The 27,376-nt window shown below is 41.9% G+C and overlaps 1 protein-coding gene across 1 annotated transcript; it reads left to right on the top strand.

Annotated features, from left to right (window-relative positions):
* The first annotated feature begins 3,802 nt into the window (after positions 1-3,802).
* LOC146965699 (interferon-induced protein 44-like) lies at positions 3,803-22,308 on the top strand. The gene is made up of 6 exons (XM_085765094.1): positions 3,803-3,830; positions 5,323-5,524; positions 6,780-6,932; positions 7,793-7,961; positions 21,893-21,993; positions 22,135-22,308. Exons 2-6 carry the CDS (start codon positions 5,468-5,470, stop codon positions 22,306-22,308), a joined length of 654 nt encoding a protein of 217 aa, XP_085621220.1. The 5' UTR covers positions 3,803-3,830; positions 5,323-5,467.
* Positions 22,309-27,376: the final 5,068 nt, after the last annotated feature.

The raw sequence follows: 27,376 nt of genomic DNA, 5'->3' as shown, positions 1-27,376 counted from the left end.
ACGGGTTCGATTCCTGCCTCAGTCATTTCACATCATTGCTTGACTTTTGATTCCAATTATTCAGCTGTCATTGGACAGTCTTTGATTCCTCATAGTATAAAGCTCATTGTAACTCAGGTTCTCTGTGGCCATATGGTTAGTGTGTTAGGTGTTGTGCTATTTCAACAATTCATATATCAAAACGTGCAGCTTTTTTTGAACTTTATCGGCGTTACTTTTCTCTTTTTAACTATTTATACTTTTTAAAATATTTAACTTTTTCTGCAAATTAAACTCTAGACAAATTATTTTCTCCAGTTTTGTAGCCACACTTGTCTTCTGGCTAAAATTCTGGTCAAAAATGCAAAGAGACTTAGATAATAATTTTAAATATTTTTTAAATGCAGCCAGGGAGCTCTCTGCTCTCATTCAGCCCAATGCTGAGAATTCTCCACAACTCTGTCTGAAACATGCTTATGTCTGTGCTCTCTGTGGCGAAGTGGCAGAGTAAAGGTTTATTGATCATGAGGTCATGGGTTCGATTCCTTACTTTTTTTTTTAAGCAGAAGCCAGTGATCCTCTTATCAAAGGTTTTCTTTACCCCTCACATACTGTCTCTGTCTGTAGCCTAGTGGTTAGCTTGCTGGTCTGGAGACCTGAAGGTTGCTGGTTCAAATCTTGCCTCAACAACAATTATAGTGAATTATTTTCCCAGTTGTCCTCTGTTGACTTCTGATAACTTGCTTCATGTTGAAACTGCTGCTCTCAGCCTGAAATTCACAGAAATTTTCATTCTAAGTCATTCAAGCTTGACTCTCAAGCTTTCTTGATGTCAGAGTGAGACAGTGTGCAGATCATTAACAGACAACAGTCTCTGCAACTGTGTGTGCACTGTGGCCTAGAGGCAGAGTGGAAGTCTAATGACCATGAGGTTGTGGGTTCGATTCTGACCTTGGTCAAACATTTGTATGGTGATCACTGCTTGCACTATTTGCTAATTCTGCAACAGCGTTCAGTTGCTATCAGCAGTCACACCATTTCCATTCTTGGAAATGCTTTTTCTAGTTAGTGTGACTGCTGAAGCAGTCACACTATTGTTCTTCTGTTTGGCCATTTTCTTCCGCCTTTTTACGGTCTTCTTCTAGTCCTTCATACTTTGTGCTATTTCAACAATTCATATATCAAAATGTGCAGCTTTTTTTGAACTTTATCGGCATTACTTTTCTCTTTTTAACTATTTATACTTTTTAAAATATTTAACTTTTTCACAAAAAATCTCACATTCATCAAAGTCTCAACCTCTCTTCTTGACAACTCCTCTGTAGTGTAGGGGTTAGGGTAACTGCTTGCCAACCCTAAGGTCACTGGTTCGAATCCAAGGGAAGAATTCTTCTTATGTTATGTTGAATTCTGCTCTCCTCCCCCGCCTTCAATTGGTTACAGGTGTTTGTTATCTCCTTGATTACTCATACCAGTTTGCAGCACATCATCACATTACAATGAATGACAACAGTTTTGAAAGCAGTGTGCTCTCTGTAGCCGAGTGGCAGAGTAAAGGTTTAGTGATCATATGGTCATGGGTTCGATTCCTGCCTCAGTCTTTTCACTTCATTGCTTGACTTTTGATTCCAATTATTCAGCTGTCATTGGACAGTCTTTGATTCCTCATAGTATAAAGCTCATTGTAACTCAGGTTCTCTGTGGCCATATGGTTAGTGCTCAGCCTGAAATTCACAGACATTTTCATTCTAAGTCATTCAAGCTTGACTCTCAAGCTTTCTTGATGTTGACAGTGTGCAGATTATTAACAGACAACAGTCTCTGCAACTGTGTGTGCACTGTGGCCTAGAGGCAGAGTGGAAGTCTAATGACCATGAGGTTGTGGGTTCGATTCCAACCTTGGTCAAACATTTGTATGGTGATCACTGCTTGCACTATTTGCTAATTCTGCAACAGCGTTCAGTTGCTGTCAGCAGTCACACCATTTCCATTCTTGGAAATGCTTTTTCTAGTTATTTTTCCACTTCCGGCCGACTTTCGGTTCGCATCTAGTCCTGCAACTCGAAGAGTTGCAGGACATATTATATATCAAAACGTGCGGCTTGATCGGGATCGCTGTGCTATTACTTTTCTCAACAGTGTACGAATTTTTCGCGACGTAAGTCGCGATTTACTGCGCAAAATTTTTGCATGTAAGTCAATGGGACGGGCGGAAAAAAAAAGACCAATCATTGGAGTTTAACAAATGTCTACTGCTCAGGCATACTTTCACCTAGAGACTCCATTTAAACTTTAAACAGTAGACACAAGTCTTGTGTATTGTCGTATTACTCCACGTTTTGATAGGTCATATAGTTTTTGATCAATCCCTGATCAATGACCATGATCATTTTTGGAGAAATGATGAGATTATAATGGGTGTGTATTGGACAGAATGTTCGTGTCAGAGTGCGTGACATCATCGGTTAGAGTGGGAGAGAGTGAAGAAACATTCTGTATTTTTTCTGGATAAATTGCCACCACGGCCACAATTTACACTCTACAGACATAATTTTTTCAGAATTTGTAAGACAAACTTGTTATCTCTCATGTCATGTGCTCAAAATATCAGAGAGACTTACAGAACTTACAGAATCAGCCTCTGAGTGCGGCCACGTCTGTCCCTGCTCCTCATTGAGTCCAATACAAATATTTTCTGAGAGGAGCAGAACGGCCTGATGTTTTAAAACTGCCAGCGTCGCCAAAATATTTACTGTAGAAACACCAAATCGTACCGAAATTTTCATTAAGTCCTTAGAGCAACGTTGATCTGTGTTTTGTTCTGATAGGAGTTACCGTTTTGTCATGCTAAGCCTAATTGTGAGGCCGGTTTAGAGGCAGAAAATGGCTGTTTTTCTCCACGTTTCTGTCTGTCTCAGCCTGCGGGGGCCCCTATCGCCGTGGTAACCTCTTTGATCCTCAGGCCAGGGCTCGTTAACTTCATAAACAATCCACCTGGCGCTCGTTTAAATGTTTATAAACACAGACACAGCTAAATCAGACTGACACAGGATGCAGCTACTAACTAACTATGTGACAAGTCAGTCACACACACACACACAGACTCTAGAGCCAGCTTCATGTGATTACAGTCACACACACACACACACACACACACACACACACACACACACACACACACACACACACACACACACACACACACACACACACACACACACACACAGGTAACCTAATGTGATTACAGCTCCTCCATATCAGTGCTTATAGAAAGATGATCATGTGTCTGTCTGATCAGCTCTGTCTTGACCTTAAGATCGTGGGTTTGATTCCCATGTTGACAGAGATGGCACAACCCGCAGTAGCTCCCGTGGCCCATTCAAAATTTCCCGAGAGGAAATTTTCTAGTTATTATTTATTATTATACTATTTATGATGTGCATTCAGTGGGTGAATGTGTGTTGTGTGTGTGACCACTGTGCCACTTTTACTGTTAGATTAGCTAATTCTATTCTATTTTATTTTTATTCTATTTTTTATACAGCTTGTTGTTTGTTTTTAACTGAGTGCTGAATATTTTCGCTGTATATGTATTCTATATGTATGCAATGACAATAAACAAACTTTGAACTTTGAAATCACCAGGAATAAACAAGTGTCTTCTTCTGTTTCCTCTGATGATTCTGTGTCTTTACCTCTGTAGCACCTGCTCCTCCTCCTCCTCCTTCTCCCAGTAAGTGATCAATCAAGTCAATAATAGAACATGAACACATGACTTAAACACTGATAAATGAGTCTGATCCTGTTTTCTTGTCAGCTTTCAGAGATCCTTGGAGGAAAGTATCCTGGGGGTGAGTACATGTAAATTGTCCACATGGTGACACCGTAGTTTTGTTGTGTTTCTCTGCTCATCAACACTGAACCAAATATCTCATGTATTAGTTGGATTGTGATGAAATGTGGTTCATACATTCATGTTCCCCTCAGGATGATCTGTAACTGCAGTGACCTCTGATGTTTCCTCTAGCGCCATCATCAGGCCATTGTGACATGTCAGGGCTTCAGGTTCTGATCAGAAACCTGTACAACTAATAACTATTTCCCATCAGCCCCGACTGTGTTTCTTAACATAATTTCATTTCTTTATTTATTGAATTGGGGCAGTGCACATTCATCAACACTGACGCATTAAGCATCAGTGTAAATGTGCCGGACTTAGCACAACTGCTAAATTTCAGCTGCATGCAGTCGCAAGGCAGGTTTCTAAAAAACATAAACACAGAAGACTTTAAAACCTTGTGATGACAAGTCAGACAGTGGACAATTACAAGACAGAACACAGACTGACAATATCAAGGCAAAACAGACGCAGACAAACAAAATAAGAGCAGACAATTTTAACCCACAGTTAAAGAACAATATCCCATCTGCCCCGGGAACAGACATCAGATTTAAACAGTATTTAAACTATATGTGTACATGTCTGATTTGTTTTTAATCAATGTTTGAGTTTTTTTAAAGAGTAAGTAGTTGTCACAGTTTCTGATGTGTGGTGGTAACTTATTCCAGGACTGAGTTCCTCTTACAGAAACAACCATGTGACAAAATTTAGTTCTACGCCTCGGTACAGTACAGTCACCTCTTGTTAAGGCTCTTGTTCTTCGTCCTTCATTTTTTTTTCTGAATGAATTCATTCAGTGGTGGTGGTGGTGGGTGCGTTTAAAACTTTGAAAATGAGGCAAACATCCATAAAAATCTAATACCTGTCAAAGTCAAGAATGTTACATGAAATGAAGAGGTTTCCTGTCCAAAATCTTAACTGCCTTTTTGAAGAGAGACTTGATGGGTTTCAATATACTTTATGTTGTGTGTCCACGTTCTAAAACAATAATTTATGTGTGAGAATATCATGGCATGCATATAGACTTTAGCCATCTTGGAGGTAAGAAATGGTCTTATATGATAGAAATTCGACAGGTTGAATTTAATGATATTTGTGATTTTTTTTAACATGTGCTTTAAATGATAGTTTTGTGTCAAAGACCACTCCAAGATATTTAAACTCTTCAAGTCATCAAGGCTCTCTCCATTGACCACTACAGTGGGTTGATCGCCCTCTGCTGACTGACGAGAGACAAACATAGTAGCCTACATACAGTCTTTTTAATATTGAGGTGCAAGCAAGATTCATTAAGCCAGTGGGATACAGGTGCCATCGTACCACAATAAACCAGTCACTAAGCTCAGAGCACAGCTGTACCTGAATGCAGCCTCACACAGCTGCTGGCATGGCTGCAGTCTGATTAACTCTACTACTGTTATTTATTCTCTGTTTTTAAACAGAAACAACCAAAAGGATCTGGAGTATGTGAAGAATTATAACCCTAAAGTCGATGGGATCAAACATCTCAGAGTTTTGCTCTATGGACCAGTTGGTGCTGGAAAGTCCAGCTTCATCAACTCTATCAGCAACATCTTAAGGAGGAAAATGACCATTCCAGCTGGTGTCAGTTCTACGACTTCTGACCAGAGTCACACTACAAAGGTACTTGTTTACTTGATTTTGTTCTTTTTTCACCTCACACAAGGAGATCACTTTTCTCTTGGTATTAACATTTGTTTGTACCTGGACCTGCATCTTTCAGTAACATAAATACAACCAATATTAAAAAACATCACTTTTAACAAAATGTAGATATAGCCTACTTTCAAATAATCACACACTTCTTGTCATCACAGTCCACAGTCATGCACTGTGCACCCATCAGATGATGGTGAACTTAAAACCAATTCTGCCACTAATAATGTTGTTGTTTGGATACTGACACCAGTGTCAATAAGACTGAAAATGTGTCCAGCATCATTCTGCACACGTGATCTTTTTACAGCAGTACTCTGTCACAGCGATTTTAAAAGTTCATCCTGTCTGTTTTGTAACTAACCCCTTCACATTTGAAGATATTACATTGACAGGTCAAAATCATGTTTTGTTGGGTCACAGTGACCTTTAGACTTTTTAACCAAATCTGAAGAAGTTCAGTCAGGGCATTGTGTCCATGAGAATGGGACATATGAACCACCTGAAAAGAATGTAATAATTTTGGTAGGAAGAAGATATTAAAGATTCATTTATTGTCATTCTAAACATGCTTTTGTAACCCACCTCAGAAATGGTCTGACTTTCACCTGAGGAGAACATTTGTCCTCGGGTGCAATAAAGTGACTATAAAAGCAGCATGAAGTCCACAGCAGTAGAGGGAGAGATGGTTCAGTTAATGAGTCAGTGTCTGTGGGGAGGGAGACAAACTGTCCATTTGGTGGGTGGGTGGTGACCAGGTCTGCTCCTGTAACTGCTGACATGATGGAGGGAAATCTGCAATTTATGATTATTTGGGCAGATATGGCCACACTCTGCAGTGCCTTCTGGTCAGCAGCACAGTAGTTTCTCTACCTCATTGTGGTGCAGGATGTGAGGATGTTCTCCACCACACAGCTATAAAAACATGTCAGGACTTGGTGATGAGGTCAGCACACTTGTGTGTTACTGGGTCTTTATGACGCTGGCTGTGAAAATGTGCTCCACAGGTATTGGAACAGCAGCTGCTCCACTGATGTTGAATCAGAAAGACAAACTTTAGTGGCAAAGAGGTCATTTGGCTTTTATTAGCAGGTTAAGACACATTTAACACCTGTGTGCATCCAGTAATGTATACTTTTCAAGGAAGCAACAAAACAATGCTATAAACTGCAAAAAAGACCATAATCATTAATCTATCACATTTTATTCATGTGTCTTTCAGTATGAAACCTTTAAAATCCAGAAAGGAGAGACAGGGAACTTCTACCCTGTTGTTTTCAATGATGTCATGGGTCTGGAGGAGGACACTGGAAGAGGAGTCAGGGTGGAGGACATCAAACTGGCCTTGATGGGACACGTGAAGGATGGTTACAAGGTACAACTGTCACACTACTACCTTTGTTCAGTAAAACAACAACATTTTAGTCAATATTTCATTGTTCTTAGTTAAACACAGGAATTTTATCTATATTTAACTAAGACTTCTCTCATTAATAAAGCCAGGATTGAAGTTTAACTGAGGTCCAGAAGTTGCTCCCACAGCAAATAAAAGGGAAAATTAAGTGGATAAAGATACAAATAGAAAGTTAAGCTAAAAAATATACAAGATAAATATGTACATGATAAAACACAGAAATAAACTGACGTTTAATATTTGATGTTACTGATGTTAGAAAATGACTGTTATTGGTAACTGGTAACTGCTCTGTGGGATTTGGAAGTGTCTCTCCTGTTACTTAATAAAGGAGAGAACAGAGTAAGTTTATATTGATTATTGATTGATTGACACAATTGTACAGTACGTGTAACTATTTTATCCTATAATTGTATTTTTGAGTAATGTTGCAGCTCCTTCCTTTAATATCCATCCTGCTGCATGAACAGTGAGAATTGTTGTGTGACAGTGAAGATATTAATACACAGACTCAATGAGCTCAGATGATAATGATAGTCATCAAAGGTAGCAGAGTAGAAAACATCATCTACAGCTTTTCTGTCAGCTGAGCTTCACTTTCAGATGTTTCTAGATCACATCAGCGGTCACCAGGTTAAAGTTCAACTCCACTGTGGTCAGTGTTCCTGTTCTCTGCACACTGACTTCAGTCAGAGATAAGTGTGACACCACTGTACAGACATTCATGTAAATTAGATGAGGTCACAAGAGAAACATTTTCTTCATCGTACAGACTGTATAAAGTTCATGTCTGATTTACTTGGACTTACATTATTTTTCAGTTCAATCCCTCGTCTCCATTGTCCAGTGATGATCAGTACTACAACCCTTCACCCTCTCCAGATGATAAAGTCCATGTTCTGGTTTGTGTCCAATCTGCAAACGCAGCAGACATTAAGTGGTCAACTGTGCAGAAGATGAAGGAGATCAGAGCGGTAGCCAGCGACTTGGGTAAGAGCAGAGATCAGGGGTGTTTCAGAGACCAGAGTACATCACTACAGATAATCAAGTTATAACTGAAATAACAATATGGACAAGTTCAATATCCAATAATGTGTTCTCAGAGCACTTATTATATTAATGATAAAGATAGAACAACCAGGATTGAACTGAAAGTATTGCTTGTTGATGCTGCCAGTTCAAGGAGCATCCTGACTGAATCCTGTGATCTGCTGGTTGTTATTTCACTTTTCTCTGATGCAACGCCCCTTGTGTGTGTGTGTGTGTGTCTGTGTCTTTGTGCAGCGCTGACAAACACACTTACACACTGTAACCCTGCAGCACAAGCCTTAGTGCATGTTCTTCACACCATAAATGAACCAAAGAGACGTGTTAATGCAGAATAGACAACAGGAGCAGCTCAGTGTTTTCGCAGTCCAAGTTTTGACACAGCCAATGACCGTAATCGTAGTTGGTTTATCACCCAGCCTTATATATGGAAGTTAATGAGTTAACTTAAGTTCGGGAGCAGGGCCATGTCTCAGCCACACCTCTAATCACCGGTCAAGCCTGCAAATACCCGGTCAACCTTGATTTCTCGAGGACAGACACGCCACGTTTCCTCGTCACGACCGTTGTGGACCCTGAACCGCACGTCACATCCCCGCCCCACCTCAGGTCTCCTGACGGTCCCCCGTTCCCGGTGTCACCGGGCCGGTGGATCCCTGGCCTCCTCCTCCGTCCACATGTCCTGGTCCTCCGTCCACATGGACCGACAACTGCAGCCGCAGTGAGCGGGGCCCCGGTGCCGACAAGCCTCTCCTCGTCACCGCGGTGGCTCACCTCGGGCATGCATGCCAGGCATTCTTCCCGGCTCGGCAAGCCCTCCTCATGGATTCGGCTGACTCCGCGTCCATGGGCAACGACTCCAGTGCAAAACCATTTAATCTTTTCTCCGCCTCTATCAACGAGCCGGCATCAACTACTACCAAGTCTACCGCGCTTCCGGTTTCCTCCTCCGGACCAATCACCGCCAGCCCCGTCACACCGCAGCCTGCATCATCGGCGGACACATCTTTTCTCCTCGTGCCTGCTCTCTACTCAGGGGTCCAACCATGGGATCACCAAGCTCTTCACTCACAGCCTCCTTCATTCCCACCTGGTCTATCCTTTACGCTCCCCCTCCCTCCCCCCAGCACCCAAATGTTGTTTTCTTTTCATGTGTTGCTCACAGCTCTCTAGCCTCGACGGCTCCTCGCATTCATTTTCTCTCAATGTGTCACTAACGCTAACATGTCAAACAGCAGCAAATCCTCACCTCTCTGCAGCTAGGATCAGTTATCAACAGTTACTAATAAATACTGACTCCAATGTTTTTATTAAAACGTTAAATATTTTCAGCCATTTGTCTAATCAGTTCATCTACTTATTGCTCCACTTCTGTCTCAGTCTTTAAACCAGATTGCTGTAAAAGTGGTGATATCAAACAATGGACCCTAAATTTGATCATTTGGGAAATCAATTTTAAATTCATTGATTATTTAATTAACAAAACAAAAAAAAACTGTCACCATTTATATAATGTCTAACAATTTTTCAGCCTCAGATATTTTATAATGGATGCTGTAGCCAGTCAGCGCGAACCCGTACGGGTAGCCTACAGGGCTTTCCATCACTTCTTGTCCCACGTAGTGCATTGGTAAACTGGCAGTCTGTCGCGTTGATGCACGTATCATACAAGCTCGTACATGCTCCGCAGTCGATCTGTTCTCAATCCCATTGTTCTCTGTTTGGCATTTTCCTCTCGGACACATGAATTGGGCGGTTACCTCTCCAGAGAGACTAAGGTTTTTCACCAGGGTAGGGCGGACCATGGACCCTCGATGACCCCTCACTGCTGACGCACCACTCCTGTGCGACTCCCGCATTGCCTTTATCTTCCAGCCTCGGCTAGCACAGCCCCTTCTCCCAAGATCTTCATTTCTCTTTCAGGAGCCCCATGCCGGATCCCGACTGCCAGTTACTGACTACCTTACTTTATCCACCTTTTGCAAATGTTCAAAGTCAACCTGGCCCCTGACTTCGGCCTTTTCACCCTTACGATGGCTTCTCTGAATTTCGTGTCCCTCTCTCCAGGGTTACCTCCATCTAGTTTCTGGGCATGACCCTGGCCAGTACTTTTCCTTCCAGTCGTCTCTGCCATAAGGGAGAATACAACAAGACAAGGAGTGTGCCGGATGACTGATGCACCAAGCACCTTTACCAGGACACATTTCCGTCCATGGGCTTCAATGGCCATTTTATAAGGCAAGGCAAGGCAAGGCAAGGCAATTTTATTTGTATAGCCCATTTTTACAAACAGTTTGTCTCAAAGGGCTTTACATGGCATCGCAACAACATCCTCTGCCCTTAGACCCTCACATCCACTGAGGAAAAACTCCATAGAAAACCCTGGTTCTGGCAGACCCTGGCAGATGGTTCATTTTCCGTGTGGCTCATTGAATTTGTCTCGCTTGACTTGAAGTCCTGCTCGCCTTTGTCCGCAGCGTCCGGAGCTGTCCCATCTTCATTGCTGCCACTCTTTTGGGGGTTCGGATCGTCCCAGACGTCTTTATTTATCACACAGATAACACCACAGTCATAGATCTTAAAGAAAGGTAGATCGTGTTTGCTAGCCATCATACAGTTTGTCTTCCTCTCAGCCCACCTTTCAGGCTGGAATCGTTTCAAAGCACATCCAGCCTCATACCAGCTGCAATTTCCCTCTCTGGACATTATGGTCATCTCCCATTTTTTCACCCACGTTCTTTCAATCCAAACACATTCCTCCACCAATCCCTACATACTACTAGGAATTCCATTATCAAACTAATCAGCAGACTCCATCATCCTTCTATTACTCATTGTCACATTACCGTGTTAATCAAGTCTCGTGAAAATGGGAGCCTCCTCGCTTAGCAAGATGCTCGCTACTCACTTCCGACCCTCTGCATCTGTACTCTACAACTATGCTATGCTATGGTAGCGTTAACCCACAATCCACATCTTCTCAATTTTCGAGGTGCTCCAAATTCACCCTAACCTCATCTTCTTACGATCCGCCTTACCATCCCCGTCTATCTGACACTACCAGACTCTCTTATCTTCTTCTTCAGACTCCAATGTAGCCAGGGACTGCATGTCCCATCTACAATTTCCTCGACTCCTACCTCAGCCCATCGGAACTGATAACCAAATGCACCAGTTCCGGGCATGCAGCTAACGCATCTCTGCAATGCTCTCATCTCAGAAATATTTCCCACATACTTCTCCTTCCTAGAATAAGCACCACGTCCTCAGCAGTCAGACAAGACATCTCAGATCAACTGTCAAGGTCCATTTCACTCATACATCCTCCAGAATGACCTGAGTGACCTGTTTAGCTGGCTCACGATGTGATTCTATTTTAATCCAACTTTTGGGGGCATGAATCCAGCTCGGACAGAACAACGCCGAGACGGAACCCCCACTCTGAGTCTCCCTCCACCGGTCTCTGGTTCATCCTCCCAGACGAGACGCAACGACATCAACCTTCTCCCACCTTTACCACTCTGTACAATATCATTCATTCATGTTCATCATTTCATCCCATTACATCATCTGATGGCACATTGATGTGCCGTGGTCCGTGCTAGTGCAATGGAAGTTAATGAATTAACTTAAGTTCGGGAGCAGGGCCACGCCTCAACCACACCTCTAATCACTGGTCAAGCCTACAAATACCCGATCAAACCCTTCCTTCCTCTGTTTGCCTCGATTTCTCAACCCACCCTCCCTTCTTCCTCTTGTCTAAGCACCTCCTGGCTGCAGCCTCCTCCCGGATCATCCTACATCTCATCTCTCCATCCTTCCCTCCCTTCCTCCATCCCTTTCTTCTTAACCAGCACATTCCTTTTCAGATCTCCTCCAAGGCATCGTGGGGCATGAATGCAGCTCGGATGGAACAACGCCAAGACTGAACCCCCACTCTGAGTCTCCCTCCACCGGTCTCCGGTTCATCCTCCCAGACCAGACGCGCTGACATCAACCTTCCCTCACCTTTTCCACTCTGTACAATATCATTCATTCATCCCATTAAATCATCTGATGGCACATTGATGTGGCGTAGTCCTTGCTAGTGAGATAATGTATTTGATATACTTTTAAAGAATCCACAAAACATCACACTATTTTGAAAATGATATGACAGCCCACTTGCAATACCCACAGGTTGGGAATGACTGATATAAAGTGATTCTCTGCATGTGTAGGAATTCCTCAACTGGCTGTTGGCACCAAAGTTGATGAGGCCTGTAGTGAAACTGAAAAGAATCTGAGGAACGTCTACAAGAGCAAGTACATAAAGAAAAAGGTGAATCCCTGTCAGTCGTCTCACAAGTCTGTTACATGAATGTTTAATAATTTCAGTTTAGATTCAGTATGTTGAACTTTACATAACTTTCCAATCTGTTTCAGAATATGAGCTAAAAACTTGTGAATAGACTCAAATGTTGTTTATTTTAATCTCAGATACAGGACCTCAGCTCAGCAGTTGGTATTCCACTGAACTGCATCTTTCCTGTCAAGAACTACAGTAAAGAAGCCTCCATTGATGATGATGTTGACACTCTGATCCTGAGTGTTCTGAGGCTGATTATTGATGTCGGAGGCGACTTCGTCTTCAAAAACTTTTATCAGGGTCAGTGATCATCTTATCATATGTGTGTGTGTGTGTGTGTGTGTGTGTGTGTATGTGTGTGTGTGTGTGTGTGTGTGTGTGTGTCATAGCCAATTCAAGTCAATTTTACACAGTGGTAAAATAGAGCTAATCTCAGGGATAATTATCACCAGGAATAAATTAATGTCTTTTTCTTTTTCCTCCATGTGTTTACCTCTGTAGAACCTCCAACCCCTCCTTCGCCCAGTAAGTGATCAAATTAATCAATGGTAGAGCATTATTTACATGACTTCAACACTCCTGATCACCACCAAATGACTCTGATCCTGTTTTCTTGTCAGCTTTCAGAGAGCCTTGGAGGAAAGTATCCTGGGGGTGAGTACAGTACATGTAAATTGTCCACATGGTGACACCGTAGTTTTGTTGTGTTTCTCTGCTCATCAACACTGAACTAAATATCTCATGTATTTGTTGGATTGTGATGAAATGTGGTTCAGACATTCATGTTCCCCTCAGGATGATCTGTAGTAACTGCAGTGACCTCTGATGTTTCCTCTAGCGCCATCATCAGGTCATTGTCATGTCAGGGCTTCAGCTTCTGAACAGAAACCTGTACAACTAGTTGGAGAGAGTTCCTTGACACCTTCGGCCACGCTTAGCAGTATAGTATCAATTAAATCTGCCGTGGCAGCACACAGGTACTAAACACTGGTTCCGGGCCAAAACACCACAGCACTGAGAAAACAAAATTAAGTACACTGTCGCGACCACGCGCCACCCTGGCAAGTTAAGTTTCATAGAACAGGCTCTAACAAGTCTAGGCTTCAGGGCTGACACAGGTGCACATATTTCTGTTACTGAAACCCTGGAGTCTGGTGGGGTCCGCTGCCATATAGTATAATATTTGACTCACCGGCTGCTTCTAGCCCATCACCTGTAGCTTGGTCCGCGGCACCGGGCCGGCACCTGCTCCAGCCTCCTGCGTGCATCGACCTCCGTCCGTCGTCACGCGGTCGTGGCCTTGTCAGTTCATTTGTGTTTAGACGAGACAATAACTAAACGATAAATCAATCTTGCGGTGAAGGGGGTTCTTCCGTCAGCTCCCCGGGACAGCTGCCTCATGTCCTCTTTGGCGTTTTCCCAGCATGCCTTGCTCCTTCCGCTCACGTCAGATTTAAGCGGACAGGTAACCAGGCAACCAATCAAAACATTACACAATATGGCAGCCCCTCTTCTCAAACCTACGAAAGTGACCGTAACAACTAGGGCTGTCAAACGATTATTTTTTTTAATCGTGATTAATCGCATTTTTTCCATAGTTAACTCGCGATTAATCTCTATTAAAAATATTATATATGGCGCTTTGGACTTTCAACACTCCAAAGTGTTATAATCTCTAGACAAACAACTTTTAGACCAGACCTAGTAGGCCTACCTAATCATAACACATGATGCATGAAACTCACACAGAATTGAAACGAATTGCATCCAGTGGAAATTGCCCTTTACTTTGCTACGTCTCTGCCTGGCCATGTGCATTTGTTGACAACCGATGCCGTCAAAAAAATCAATACATCGCCACGTGCATTTGTTGACAACCATGCCGTCAAAAAAATCAATACATGGCCATGTGCATTTGTTGACAACAAAGCCGTCAAAAAATGAATGGATGGAGCTGTGGATATATGTTAGACTGTGTATATTTGTGTAGCAACCAACTTGAAGGTGGCTTACCGCCACCTACTGGACTGGAGGTCCCACACTCCAGTCCTCCAGTCCAGCAGACAGAGGACAAAATGGGCCGCGATTAACCGCGATTAAAACATTTAATCGCGTTAATTTTTTTAATTAATCTAATCGCGATTAACGCGTTAACTCTGACAGCCCTAGTAACAACACTATGAAAATTACCCCATGTTTTATCTTATAACTAGTGCTGGGCATAGATTAATTTTTTAATCTAGATTAATCTCACTGCAATTTTGGAGTTAATCTAGATTAAAATGGCTCATTTGAATTCTGATGAAGGCATTAGTGATACACGATATGAAAAATTTCAACCGATACCGATAACCAATAATTCCCTGCTTCTCATTGCCAATACCGATAACGGATAAATTCATATTTTTATATTTAACATAATATGCTCTAGCCTATCTAACAAAAGCTCTGGCTCTTCTTCTTTCATTTATTTTCATGTCATATCACACAAATATTTGTGGTCATTTGCTGTGAATAAAAAATAGCAGCAAAAGACACTCATAAGTAGGGATGGGAATTGATAAGAATTTAGCGGTTCCGATTCCTTATCGATTCTCTTATCGATTCTCATTGGGTGAGGGAAGAGAAATGGATTTGTTTGCATTAATGCAGTGGTTCCCAACCTTTTTTGGCTCATGACCCCATTTTGACATCACAAATATTGTCTGTGGTTTAGTTTATTTTTTTATTATTTTTTATTATCAATTACTAGGCATTTAAAGCGATCCCATTTGAATTCCAGGCGACCCCACCTGGGGTCCCAACCCCAAGGTTGAAAACACTGCATTAATGGCTCTAACATTAAAAAAGTAGCCAGGACCGACCTACCTGGACAGGTTAACACTATAGACCACTGTGGCTGTGGGGCAGCTGTGCTCACAGGAGGAATTTAACAATGTTTCCATTACATGGTTTTTATGCATCTGTATCTTCTCACTAGTTATTGTTTTCATAACATTCGTTTTTATGCGGAGTGAGCGAGCGAAAGAGAGAGAGGGCGCAAGAGAAAAGACACAGGGCGTAGCTACCGTTTCACGTGGCTACGAGCAAAACCTGAAAGGAAGTGGTTAGAATAAAGAGAGAAAAACACAAAGAACAGTTGACCTGTCCTCTCGACGTGAGGGAGGGAGAACCGGATGTGGCTCACAGGTTTAGTGATGAGGAAACGTCTGTCAGCTGCATCTGTCAGCAGCTGCACCACGCAGACACGCCACTAACTTTATTTTGGGAGAACAAACAGTGACATGTGGATATAAACACACTAAGCACCCTCATTTATAATGATGGTTGGTTTTAACGTAACGTAACGTCATTAATCTCTCGTTCAGTCCGGTAGAATAACGGGTCTTTGTGGGCACTGTGTAACCTAGCGATCGGCTCCAGGTAGAACAACTGTAAAACCTGGAGCTGATAAAACTAAATAAACTAAACTAATAAACTAAAGCCAGGAACACACCAGCCCGTCGGGTTGCGGCGGGGAGAGGCTTGCAAAAATAACAATCCAGTAAACAGCGACATCTTGACGTGAGAGCAGTCCACGTGTCCACACTACACAGTGTCGGCCGAGTTACACACACAGGTGTGTGTGTGCCATAGGTGTGACAGGCGATGTTGTCACATCACTCAACCCCCAGACTGAGGCTTCTGCCTCCACGCCGTGTTTGCTTTGTTCTGACCCGAACACAGCATTTGTTGTTTTTTTTTCTTTGCAAATGTGCGAGTTTCTGAACCAAACGGAATCGATAAGGGAATCGTTAAAGCAGACACGCACACGATTCCAAGAAGTTGGAGGTTTTCAATTCCCATCCCTACTTATAGGCCAAACATTTACCATATGAAATTAAAGGGCCCATATTATGCAAAATCCACTTTCTACCGGTTTTGTAGCAGTCCTATGTGTTCCCGTGGCCTTTCTATGACGCCTGGAGGTGAAAAAAGTCTGTTCACTCCCTTAATTGATTTCTACACTTTTTTGAGATCGTGTCTCCAAACGGGCGAATTGGAAGTGCTGTGCAGCTTGACGTCGCGAATGAGAGACATCTGAAGGAGGAAGTCTCCTCTCCCGGCGCAAAACCACGTCAATGTTCTCCAGTAACTTCTCATCAGTCGCACCGTGCAGTTTGTGCTGCTCCTCAGTTTCACTTGTTTTTTTATTTGACAGTTTCACACAGAACTTTCTGATGGCTGTAGGAGTCTCTCCATGTTTCTCCTTCTGCCACAGTAAAAAAGGAACATTTACATTTTTTCAGACAAGATGAAAGTCTCAGAAACTTTTTTTTGGGGGGGGGGATAAATGCCTGACCCCATCCCTATCCCCAATGTCAACATTGGCACATGTACCTGTAGTGAAAACCACACCCTCTCCCCGTGACAGCTGTGGAGTGGACGTGGTTTCCACATCTTATTTGCATTTCAAGGTGCAGACACAGAAATGGCTCGTTCTCAGGAGAGCTCTGGAGAGCCACTTTTAGATTACTGAGATGTAGAGCTGCAGATTGATTTGGGGACAATACACTACAAATACAATATGGTTGGACAATTTAGACCCATGTGAAATGGTTGAAAAACAACATAATATGGGACCTTTAATAAATCAGAAGCACTGACATATCAAATCATCATACAATTAAAACAAAAAGTGCATCCCTCGAGAAAACTGTTGAACCGAACTATAACTGGTTTATTTACAAATAACAAGATTCATATTCAAGTATTTATGCATAAGAAATACATATATTCAACCTAAAGCGCATGAGGAGGTAGCCTATAGGAACATGCGCAGATAGGCTATTTAACGACGTACTATGTACTTTACTGAATGTGTGATTTACTCCAAGCGACAGTGGTAAAGCGGCTAAAAGCTGTTTTAATTCCCGCTGTAGAGCTGTTAATATGTCACTTTATTACGTTTTAATATTCAGGGAGAATCTAACCGTGTAGATCCCCAGTTTGTGGTTAGTTTATCCAAATAATGCCTGTTTGCTCCAACGTTGTGGGAGCGGCCGACCGGGAGCAGCAGCAGCTTGTCACAGAGGCAGCTGCCGCCGGTGACTACAGCAGAGGGAAATTCGGTGGCGGTGCGACTCTTGTTTTTTTCGTGCACGTCCACGGTGCACATCTCTGACGGATGTGATTCACACGTGTTGACTTGGACTTCTTCACGCCCCGGCCCCCACAGCATTATTTGGCCGGGTCAAAGGCTTCTGGGCCAGGTATACATCCGTGCTAAATATCAAAGTGAAATTCATAGCTTGCTCACTATGTTGACCCAGCTCCCTGACCCAACTTTGAGAATAGATTAACGGCGATAATTTTCTTATCGCGCGATAAGAGTCTCGTGTTAACGCCATTAACGGCCCAGCACTACACATACATATGAATTTGCTTCTTCAACATTTTAATCTAGATTATCTAACAACATGAAAACATGAATTATTATTTTTAACATAAATTCAACAGCACTTACAGTAGCCTTGTTACCACGTACATCGTACCACAATAAAACTCTCACAGCTGTACCTGAATGGGACAGGTTTTAAACACTTTAAACACAACTTATGCAAGTGCATTTTCATAACAGGTAAGTAAAAGGCTGTAAACAAGTACAAAAGTAATATAAAATAAAACTATTTTATCTATAACTGTTGTTACTGTTTCTGTTGCTGTTCCCATACCTGCAAATCAAAAGCAGTCAAACAGAACAGATGCTCAATCTTCATGTGAACATTTTTAACTTGTGACATTTAAAAACAATAATTTATTATTACCTTTTGAATTGCCATCCCAAAATATGGAAAATCATGAACTAGCTTTTTAATGAAGTCTTGCTATGAATTATTATTTTTAGCTACTGTATAAGATCCTTGGTCTTTTTTATCATGCTCAACATTATAACCATGACACATTATTCTCTCTATTTTTAAACAGAAACAACCAAGAAGATTTTGATTATATGAACGATTATAAACCTGAAGTTGATGAGGTCAAACATGTCAGAGTTTTGATCTATGGACCAGTTGGCGCTGGAAAGTCCAGCTTCATCAACTCTGTCAGCAACACCTTAAGGAAGAGAGTGACCCAATCAGCTGCAGTCAGTGGTGGAAGCTCTGAGAAGAGTTTTACTACAAAGGTACTTGTTTTCTTGATTTTGTTCCTTTTTTTCCATCACTTTTAACATAAAGTAGATATATCCTACCTTCAAATAATCACACACTTCTTAACATGCAGTCCACAGTCCTAGTGGCCATGCACTGTGCACCTATCAGATGCTGGCGATCTGAAAACCAGTTCTGCCATGTTGGTGTTGTTGTTTAGATGTTGATACCAGTGTCAATAAGATTGATAATGTGTGTAACATCATAAATCTAGTTCTTGACACGTGTGATCTTTTTACAGCAGTACTCTGTCGCAGCGATTTAAGAAGTTCATCCTGTCTGTTTTGTAACTAACCCCCTTCACATTTGAAGATATTACATTGACAGGTCAAAATCATGTTTTGTTAGGTCACAGTGACCTTTAGACTTTTTGTCAAATCTGAAGAAGTTCAGTCAGGGCATTGTGTCCATGAGAATGGGACAGACATATGAGCCACATGAAAACAATATAATAATGTTGGTAGGAAGGAGATGTTCAAGATTCATTTATTGTCATTTTAAACATGCTTTCACCTGAGGAGAACATGTGTCCTTGGGTGCAATAAAGTGACATTAAAAGTGAATAGAAGCAGCATTAAGTCCACAGCAGTAGAGGGAGAGATGGTTCTGTTAACGAGTTAGTGAGTTTGTTAAACTCAGCCTTCTGTCTGAAGGGGGGCAAACTGTCCTTCATGATGGTGGAAGCTCTGCTCCTGTAACTGCTGACATATATTTCATTGATAGAAGGAAATCTGCAATTTATGATTATTTGGGCCACACTGCCTTCTTGTCAGCAGCACAGTAGTTTCTGTACCTCACAGTGGTGCAGGATGTGAGGATGTTCTTCACCACACAGCTATAAAAAGATGCCAAGACAGGGTGATGAGGTCAGCACACTGGTGTTACTGGGTCTTTATGACGCTGGCTGTGGAAATGTGCACCCCAGGTATTGGAACCACAGCTGCTCCATAATCAGAAAGACAAACTCTTCTGGCAAAGAGGTCATTTGGCTATTAGCAGGTTTAGCCACATTTAACACCTGTGTAGGCTACATCCACTAATGTTGGTGGAAAAGATGTGTATTTTTCAAAGAAGCAACAGGACCATGATATGAACTAAAAATAAGACCATTATCATTAATCTGTCAAATTTTATTCATGTGTCTTTCAGTATGAAACCCATAAAATCAAGAAAAAACAAGGAGCAAACTACTCTGTTGTTTTCAATGATGTTATGGGTCTGGAGAAGACTGGAGGTGGAGTCAGGGTGGACGACATCAAACTGGCCATGATGGGACACATGAAGGATGGTTACGAGGTACGACTGTCACACTTTTACCTTTGTTCTGTAAAACAAGAACATTTTGGTCAATATTTCATTGTTGTTAAATACAGGACAACCAACTTTTATTCATCTATAATCTAACCCTACTTCTCAGGGCTGTAGCAAGGAGCAGTTTAACTGAGGTCCACAGCAAAGAACAAATAATATGAAGGGATAAAGTTAAACAAAAAATGCAGCTCCTTCCTTTAATATTTCCTGAAACACAACAGTAATAAAACTGAGGTTCTCCTCATTGGTTCCAAATCCACTCTCACTAAAACTCCAAGTTTCACCATCCCCATTGATAACTCCTCTGTTTCCCCCTCCTTACAGGTTAAGAGTCTGGGTGTCTTCCTTGACAGTACTCTCTCATTCCAAACCCACATCAGTAACATTACCCGGTCAGCCTATTACCATCTACGCAACATCAACCGTCTCCGTCCATCCCTTACTCCCAACTCCACTGCCATCCTGGTCCACACCCTGGTCACATCCCGCCTGGACTATTGCAACTCCCTTCTCTTTGGTCTCCCCCACAAGTTCATCCATAAACTCCAACTGGTTCAGAACTCTGCCGCCCGCATCACCACCAGGATCCCATCCATCAATCACATCCCACCTGTTCTGCAACAGCTTCACTGGCTTCCGGTCAAATTCCGCATGGACTGTAAAATTTTGCTCCACACCTTCAAGGCCCATACCTCTCCGATCTCCTCCACATCAACACCCCTTCCCGGACACTCAGATCTGCCTCATCCATCAGCCTCATCGTGCCTCCTGCCCGTCTGACCACCATGGGGGCCAGAGCCTTCAGCCGCTCTGCCCCCCGTCTCTGGAACTCCCCCCCCCCCCAGCATCAGGAACATTGACTCATTCTCCACCTTCAAATCCCACCTGAAAACTCACCTTTTTAAACAGGCCTACTCCCTCTAACTCTCTCTCTTCACAGTACAGACTATATAAAGTATAAAGTTCATGTGTCATTAATTATCTGGATTTTCACAATATTTTTCAGTTCAAATCGGACTCACCATTGTCCAGTGATGATCCGTACTACAACCCTTCACCCTCTCCAGATGATAAAGTCCATGTTCTGGTTTGTGTCCATTCTGCAAAGTCAGCAGAAATTGAGACGTCAACTCTGCAGAAGATGAAGGAGATCAGAGCGGGAGCCAGCGACTTAGGTAAGAGCAGAGATCAGGGGTGTTTCAGTGATCAGAGTACACTCTACAGATAATCAAGTTATAACTGAAATTACTATATGTCAAGCTTCAGTATCCAAATCATAGGAGTTGTAATTGATTTGATGGTTGTGCATCATTAGCAAAAGATCTCTAGACTCTCCAGACTTAAGGATCATGAATATGATTATGCCTTTGGACTTCACTGTGAATACACTGGTGGTTATTGCCTTCAAACGAATGGTGACAGAGAGTCACAGAAACTACACATATAGTGGTTATACTCCTCTGATGGAGCTGTATGTTTACGTGGTTTCTTAAGCTTTCATAGTCGCTTTAAAGCTGGACTTAAAGCCGCCATTTACATTTACCGCCGTTTACCCTGACTATAACCTGGTGTTTACCATGACTAAAAGCCACTGTTTCGTCTGGGAATGTCCCTTAAAGAAATTAAAAGTTTTGTCTGAGGAGACTAAAAACTGAAAGAGGGAGAGTAACGGGCAAATTCCACTGGATGCGGAACGGCTGTAACTCTGCTCAATGGATCTATGATCTAATGCAGCCATGCTCTGCTCCAGCATGGCGGCAGAGCCAATGCGTATCTATTCTAGTCAGAGCTTCCACCGGCTGCTGCTCCGCTGCGTCATGGCTACAGCATCCGGCAGCCCTCCGCAACACGCACAGGTCCACTGGCACCACCAAACTCAACCAAAAATTAGTATTGCTTTAAAGAAGCCCCTTTTCTGGAACACCTCGATGTGTTAATGTTTTATGTTTGTTAGGATCTAAAGACTAAATCAAGCTGCCTAACAAATGTGGAAAATATGGAGTGAATCTGTGCATGTGCAGGAATTCCCCAACTGGCTGTTGTCACCAAAGTTGATGAGGCCTGTGGTGAAACTGAAAAGGATCTGAGGAACGTCTACAAGAGCAAACACATCAAGCAAAAGGTGAATCCCTGTCAGTCAGCTCACAAGTCTGTTACATGAATGTTTAATAATTTCAGCTCAGATATGTTGAGCTTTACAATCTGTTTCAGAGTATGAGTACAACTTGTGATCAAACTCAACTATCATTTCTTTCAATCTTAGATGCAAGAATTCGGCTCAGCACTGGGTATGCCAATGAACTGCATCTTTCCCGTGAAGAACTACAGTGTAGAAACCTCCATTGATGATGACATTGGCTCTCTGATCCTGAGTGTTCTGAGGCTGATTATTGACTTTGGACATGACAACATTGACAAAATGTTTGATCAGAGTTAGTAATTATCTGCCAACAAAACCCCATCAGATAATCAATGAGCATGTGCATGTGCATGAGTTCTTACAGCTTTATATTACAGGCAAGGCAAGGCAAGGTATTTTATTTGTATAGCCCGTTGTTACCAACAGTTTGTCTTATGTGGCATCATAACAACATCCTCTGACCTTAGACCCTCACATCCACTGAGGAAAAACTCCATGGAAAACCCTTTAACAGGGAAAACCAGGAGAAAGCTCAGGGTGAGCAACAGAGGAGGGATCCCTCACCCAGGATGGACAGACGGGACAGAGATGTTGTTACATACAAGAAAACAGTTTATAACAGAGAATGTGAGAAACGTGGAAATGTTAACAAGAGCTGATGTGATAGTGGTAGCAGCAGAATAACTTTACTTAAATATTGCCATAGTAAATGATAAAGTGACAGTTATAAATGTATGTAAGACTTTAGTCCTAACAACCTTAAACCAACCATACAGTATATTCACACAAGTATGACACAATATCAAAAACAATTGAAGCTTACCAATTTGCATGCATAATGTGTTGACCATAAATAAAAATCAAAGATCATTTGTATGGTTTTGCTTTTCTTTCTAAATTTCCAAGTAATTCATTGGATTACACTTTGACATGTATATTTGACTCGGGAACTGTAGCTGCACATCATAACTGTCTCACCACTGTCTGTGATGAGCTGTAGTTTGGTCATGGTTGAAGCAGAAGTTGAACCTACATTAGAGTTAATCATTTGTTCAGTTCATATGCAGACGATTTTCAGAAATCATTGAGTTGCATCTCTAAAATGTGTCCAGTGTGTCTTGGAGAAGATTCAGACCTGACCTCACAGAGCTCTGGTCATATGTTTGATGGTGATATGGAACGCTCTGCCAGGACATTATCCAAGAACATAACAAATACAGATTTAAAGATCTATTGAAAGAACATTTATTAGTCAAACAGCTCTCTATCTAGCTGAAGCTATTTGGTACTAATAATAATCAATTAGTGTTTGTCTGATTTACTTGAAATATCTTAAGTCTGCTTGTGAATTGGGTTCTGTTTCTGTAAGTTAATGTAATTATGAGGAACGTATGTTTTTGAACATCTGACTATCTCACTACTATGGTAATGGCTACACTGTGGAAATGAATAAGGTCCAGTAATATGTATATGTTGTTTGTATTGTTTTTGTTTTGTTGTTTTGTCTTGTTTTATCCTGTAGATCGTTGTGAGTTGTTGTGGTTATGGATGTTGTTATTGTGTTTATGGTGTGATGTGTTTTTGTGTTTATCCACTGCAATGGATAGTTCATCTGTGAAGGTAGACTCCAGGAAGAATAGCGATGGCCTTAGCCAAAGCTGATGGAGATCTAAATAAATGAAATGTTTGAACTCTGTCTTGGATGATGGCATCAGATAAGAAACTCCCTTCACTGTAAAAGCCCAAAGTGTAAATGCAAGGTCTCAGCACACCTGAAGGTACAGGGGCCTCATTTATCATTGTGGATACACATTTTTTTACACCCTTTTCCCCCCGTTTTGTGCGTACGCACTTTTCTCCGCCAAATTTGGGATCTATCAAGCCAAAACCTGACGGGGAAAAGTGCGGATATTTACATCCATTTTGACCCTGGCGTACCGTGATTTACACCTTTTCTGAGGAACAGGAGGAATTGGCGACACCGTTGCTGAGTCAGAGAACTGCAGTGTGAGAGGGAGAGAGGAGCGGAGTACATTTAGAAGAGCACAGTAGGATTTTTTGAAGTAATTGTGGTAGTGGTGGACCGTTGATGCTGGCAATCCAACCCACTCTATAATAACACTAGGCTTTATGTTAATTGATAAACAGAGCGGATTGAGGATTTTACTTTTTTGATTAGGCTGTGTGACGTCCGACAAGGATCAAACCATCCAAGTTTAAAAACACACCGGCAGCAGCGCAAACTGGTCTGCAGCTACTGAGACTGTTATTATTCTGTCACCTGAGTTAACGAGGTGCACATGAGTTTGGAGCTGACGAGAGAATAAAGAGTGAGACAACGCGGCTCTGAGGAGGAACTGTGAAGGACTCAGCTGTAATGGAAAATGACCTAAACCGAGTCCAGTAGAGCTGTAACTGTGTAGTGGGAAGGCGTGCAAAGTAATGGTAACTATCGTCCTGCTTCCTACATTGTTTTAACATCTAGGTAAAAAAAAAAAAAAAAAGATTTTCTGGGATAAAGGGGCAGATTACATAAGATTATTCTTTTTCTGCTCCCTTTTGTTGAGATTTGGGAGGTTTTTGTTTTTATTGTAGCTTATTAAAATGCAAGATCATTTTTCTGACTGTATCTGCTTTCGGAGAAGCGGAGAAGTTCCGCTTCTTTCCCCCGTCCTCCGCCCGTTGTCTCCGTTGTCACTTTGTTGTCACAAAAGTTGCTGCGCCACAGAGAGCACATGGCTAATTAAATATGCACATGCTGACCATATATAGTTGTATATAGGCGTTCCGGGGCGGAGTAAGAGGTGTGTTCACGTGTGCACCATTCTTGGGTCCGGTGTGATTTATTGCGGAGAGTTGTGCGTACGCACAGTTTGATTGATCTGAAAAAGGTGTAAATATTTAGGGTGTACGCCATTTTCGTCTTTTCGCCGTACGCAAATATTTAGTAGCAGTTTTACACCCTCTTTGATGAATGAGGCCCCAGGTGCGTAGGAGGAGGGCATAACCCAAAATGAGAAAATCAGAAGAAGCTCCTGCACACTGTCTCACTCTCAGTTATAGTTTTATTAAAGCAACGTTTCGGTCAATCATATGACCTTCATCAGGCATATCGAAACATCTTAACAATGATACATATACTGTATTGTATATATATTCCCACTATGTACAACTGGCCAATCAGGAGACTGAGGGGCTCAACCTTTGATGAGCATCACCTGTCGGGGGGCAACAACACTCAATTATACATATAAACACTTCATAAAGTCTTACATGATATGAGAAAAAAAATTTAAAAATATATTTTTATAAAGACATTTTTTAAGGAGAACTTTAGTCTCAAACAACAAAGATTATAAGTAAATAAATAGGGGCAACTATGCCAATTATTACAGTAAAACATGTTATTTATTAGTTTTTTCATCTATCAACAACAGTTCTAGGGGCTAAGTAGTCAGCATTCTATATACTAAAAAAGGAGGGAGGGAAATCCAGAGCTGAAGCAAAGGTATTTAAAAAAAAAAAAAGTATCTCCAGCGGCCCCTGGATGCACCAACAGAGGCAGGAGGAAAGACTGCAAAAAAGACGCTCCCTACAGATGCTCTTCCTGCAGGCAGTGGAGACTACAGTCAGGACAGACCAAAACCAACATTTACAACATTATGTTCAGCAACAATTCATCATTAAGTCCCTTTGGTGACGGCTGTAAGGTAAAAATCCAGAAGGCTTCCCTTCTTTTTGGTCTCCACCTCTAGGTGGCAACATAACCTGTTAAATTCCACAAAAGCGGAGGGAGGCCACGTCATATCTCATTTTGTTAAAATGGGCTGCAACTGGATAGTCCTCATCCCTGCGGCGTATCGCACTCTTGTGTTCGCTGATTCGCTGTTTGAGTTTCTGAGAGGTCTTACCTACATAGGCGAGGCCACACGGACAGTGAATCATGTAAACTACATGAGTGGATGCACAGGTGATGATGGACGTGATAGGAAACTTTTCTCCAGTGAGAGGATGACAGAACATCAATAGTTTCCATTTGGGAGCAGTCTGAGACGGGTTTGTTGTAGTTGGTTATGCTTTTTTTTTTTTTTTTTTTTACAAAATTTGCATGAACCAAACGATCTTTTATGTTTTGTCCTCTTTTATCGACGAACAAGGGCGGGTCTTTAAAAATGGAGCTGAGCTCTGGCTCTGATTTTAATAACAATGTTAACACCTTGATGTTAGGAAGGTTTCATGATGACAGTGTTCATCTCATACAGTGTTGGGATGGGTTTAGGGTCTCTTAAGCCGACCTCCAGGCTTCATCTCTAAAACTGCTGTGATGTTGGTGTTTGACCTTCAGACAACTGGAGCAGAGGAGGAGGAGGAGGAGGAGGAAGACGGTTTTACCTGAAGATCAATCTGTACTTTAGATGGTCAACGTTGTGATTAATCATAATTTATCCCCTCACATCAAGTCCAGCAGTGCCAGTGAACAGACAACATGCTGTTTGTGCCTGTGGCCTCAAGGTGGCACTGTAACCCTTCAGTCAAACTGCTGCCTCAGCCCAGAGAGCAGAGCAGGAGGTGATGATGACCACACTGTCTGATCTGGAGTCAGTCTCACTCTGATTGATCCACCGTCCTGCTTCTTCTAGAGTGCAGCCATTTATTTAATAAACACTCATGTGTAAAAGTTACTGCATGTGTTTTTTAAATTTTTTAATTTGTGTTTCTTTTTAAATTTTTGACTGTCAGACAGACTAGTGAGGACTAGTCAGACCGATGCGTTGCGAACTGATGAAGCCCTTGGATAAGAGGTGAAACGCCTTCCTAGACAAATACGTACATGTCCAGTTGCCTTAAATTCAATTTGTTGCCCCTACAAAAAATATGCTCAGTGCAGTGAATCACACAGGTTTTAGTTGATGAAAAAGACAAGACACTGTGAGTTGTCTTGATAAAGTCCACTGAGTCAGCCAGTCTGATCTTCTGAATCTTCGGGGTATAGTGGCTGTAAATGTTGTGGTGACCTAGTGGATCGTTAAATATGCAGCTGTGGAGGATCAAAGAACAACAGTGGTTGTGTGAGGACATTAAGTTTCTGGGGAAAAAAACTTTAAAATCACTGCTTAAAGACAACAACATCCTTTCTATTTTCTGCCCAACTACAGGAACCTTCTAGGATCTTCTAGGTCTAGGAGTTCCACTAATCCTGTTATATTTCATTCTGTGGATCTCAGCCGATTTATATCGATCTTCATTTGAAAGATCCGATATCGTTTCATAAAATCCTTAGATCGATCTTTTAAATGTTTCCTCTGTTAGAGCTGCTCATTAATGCCACTGCTTTTGGGTCGAGTTTTAATGTAAAATTAGTATT

Source organism: Trachurus japonicus, chromosome 21 (assembly GCF_045865225.1).
Source record: "Trachurus japonicus isolate A0001 chromosome 21, Traja_1.0".
NCBI lineage: Eukaryota > Metazoa > Chordata > Actinopteri > Carangiformes > Carangidae > Trachurus > Trachurus japonicus.
This window is presented reverse-complemented; position numbering and strand designations above follow the sequence as displayed.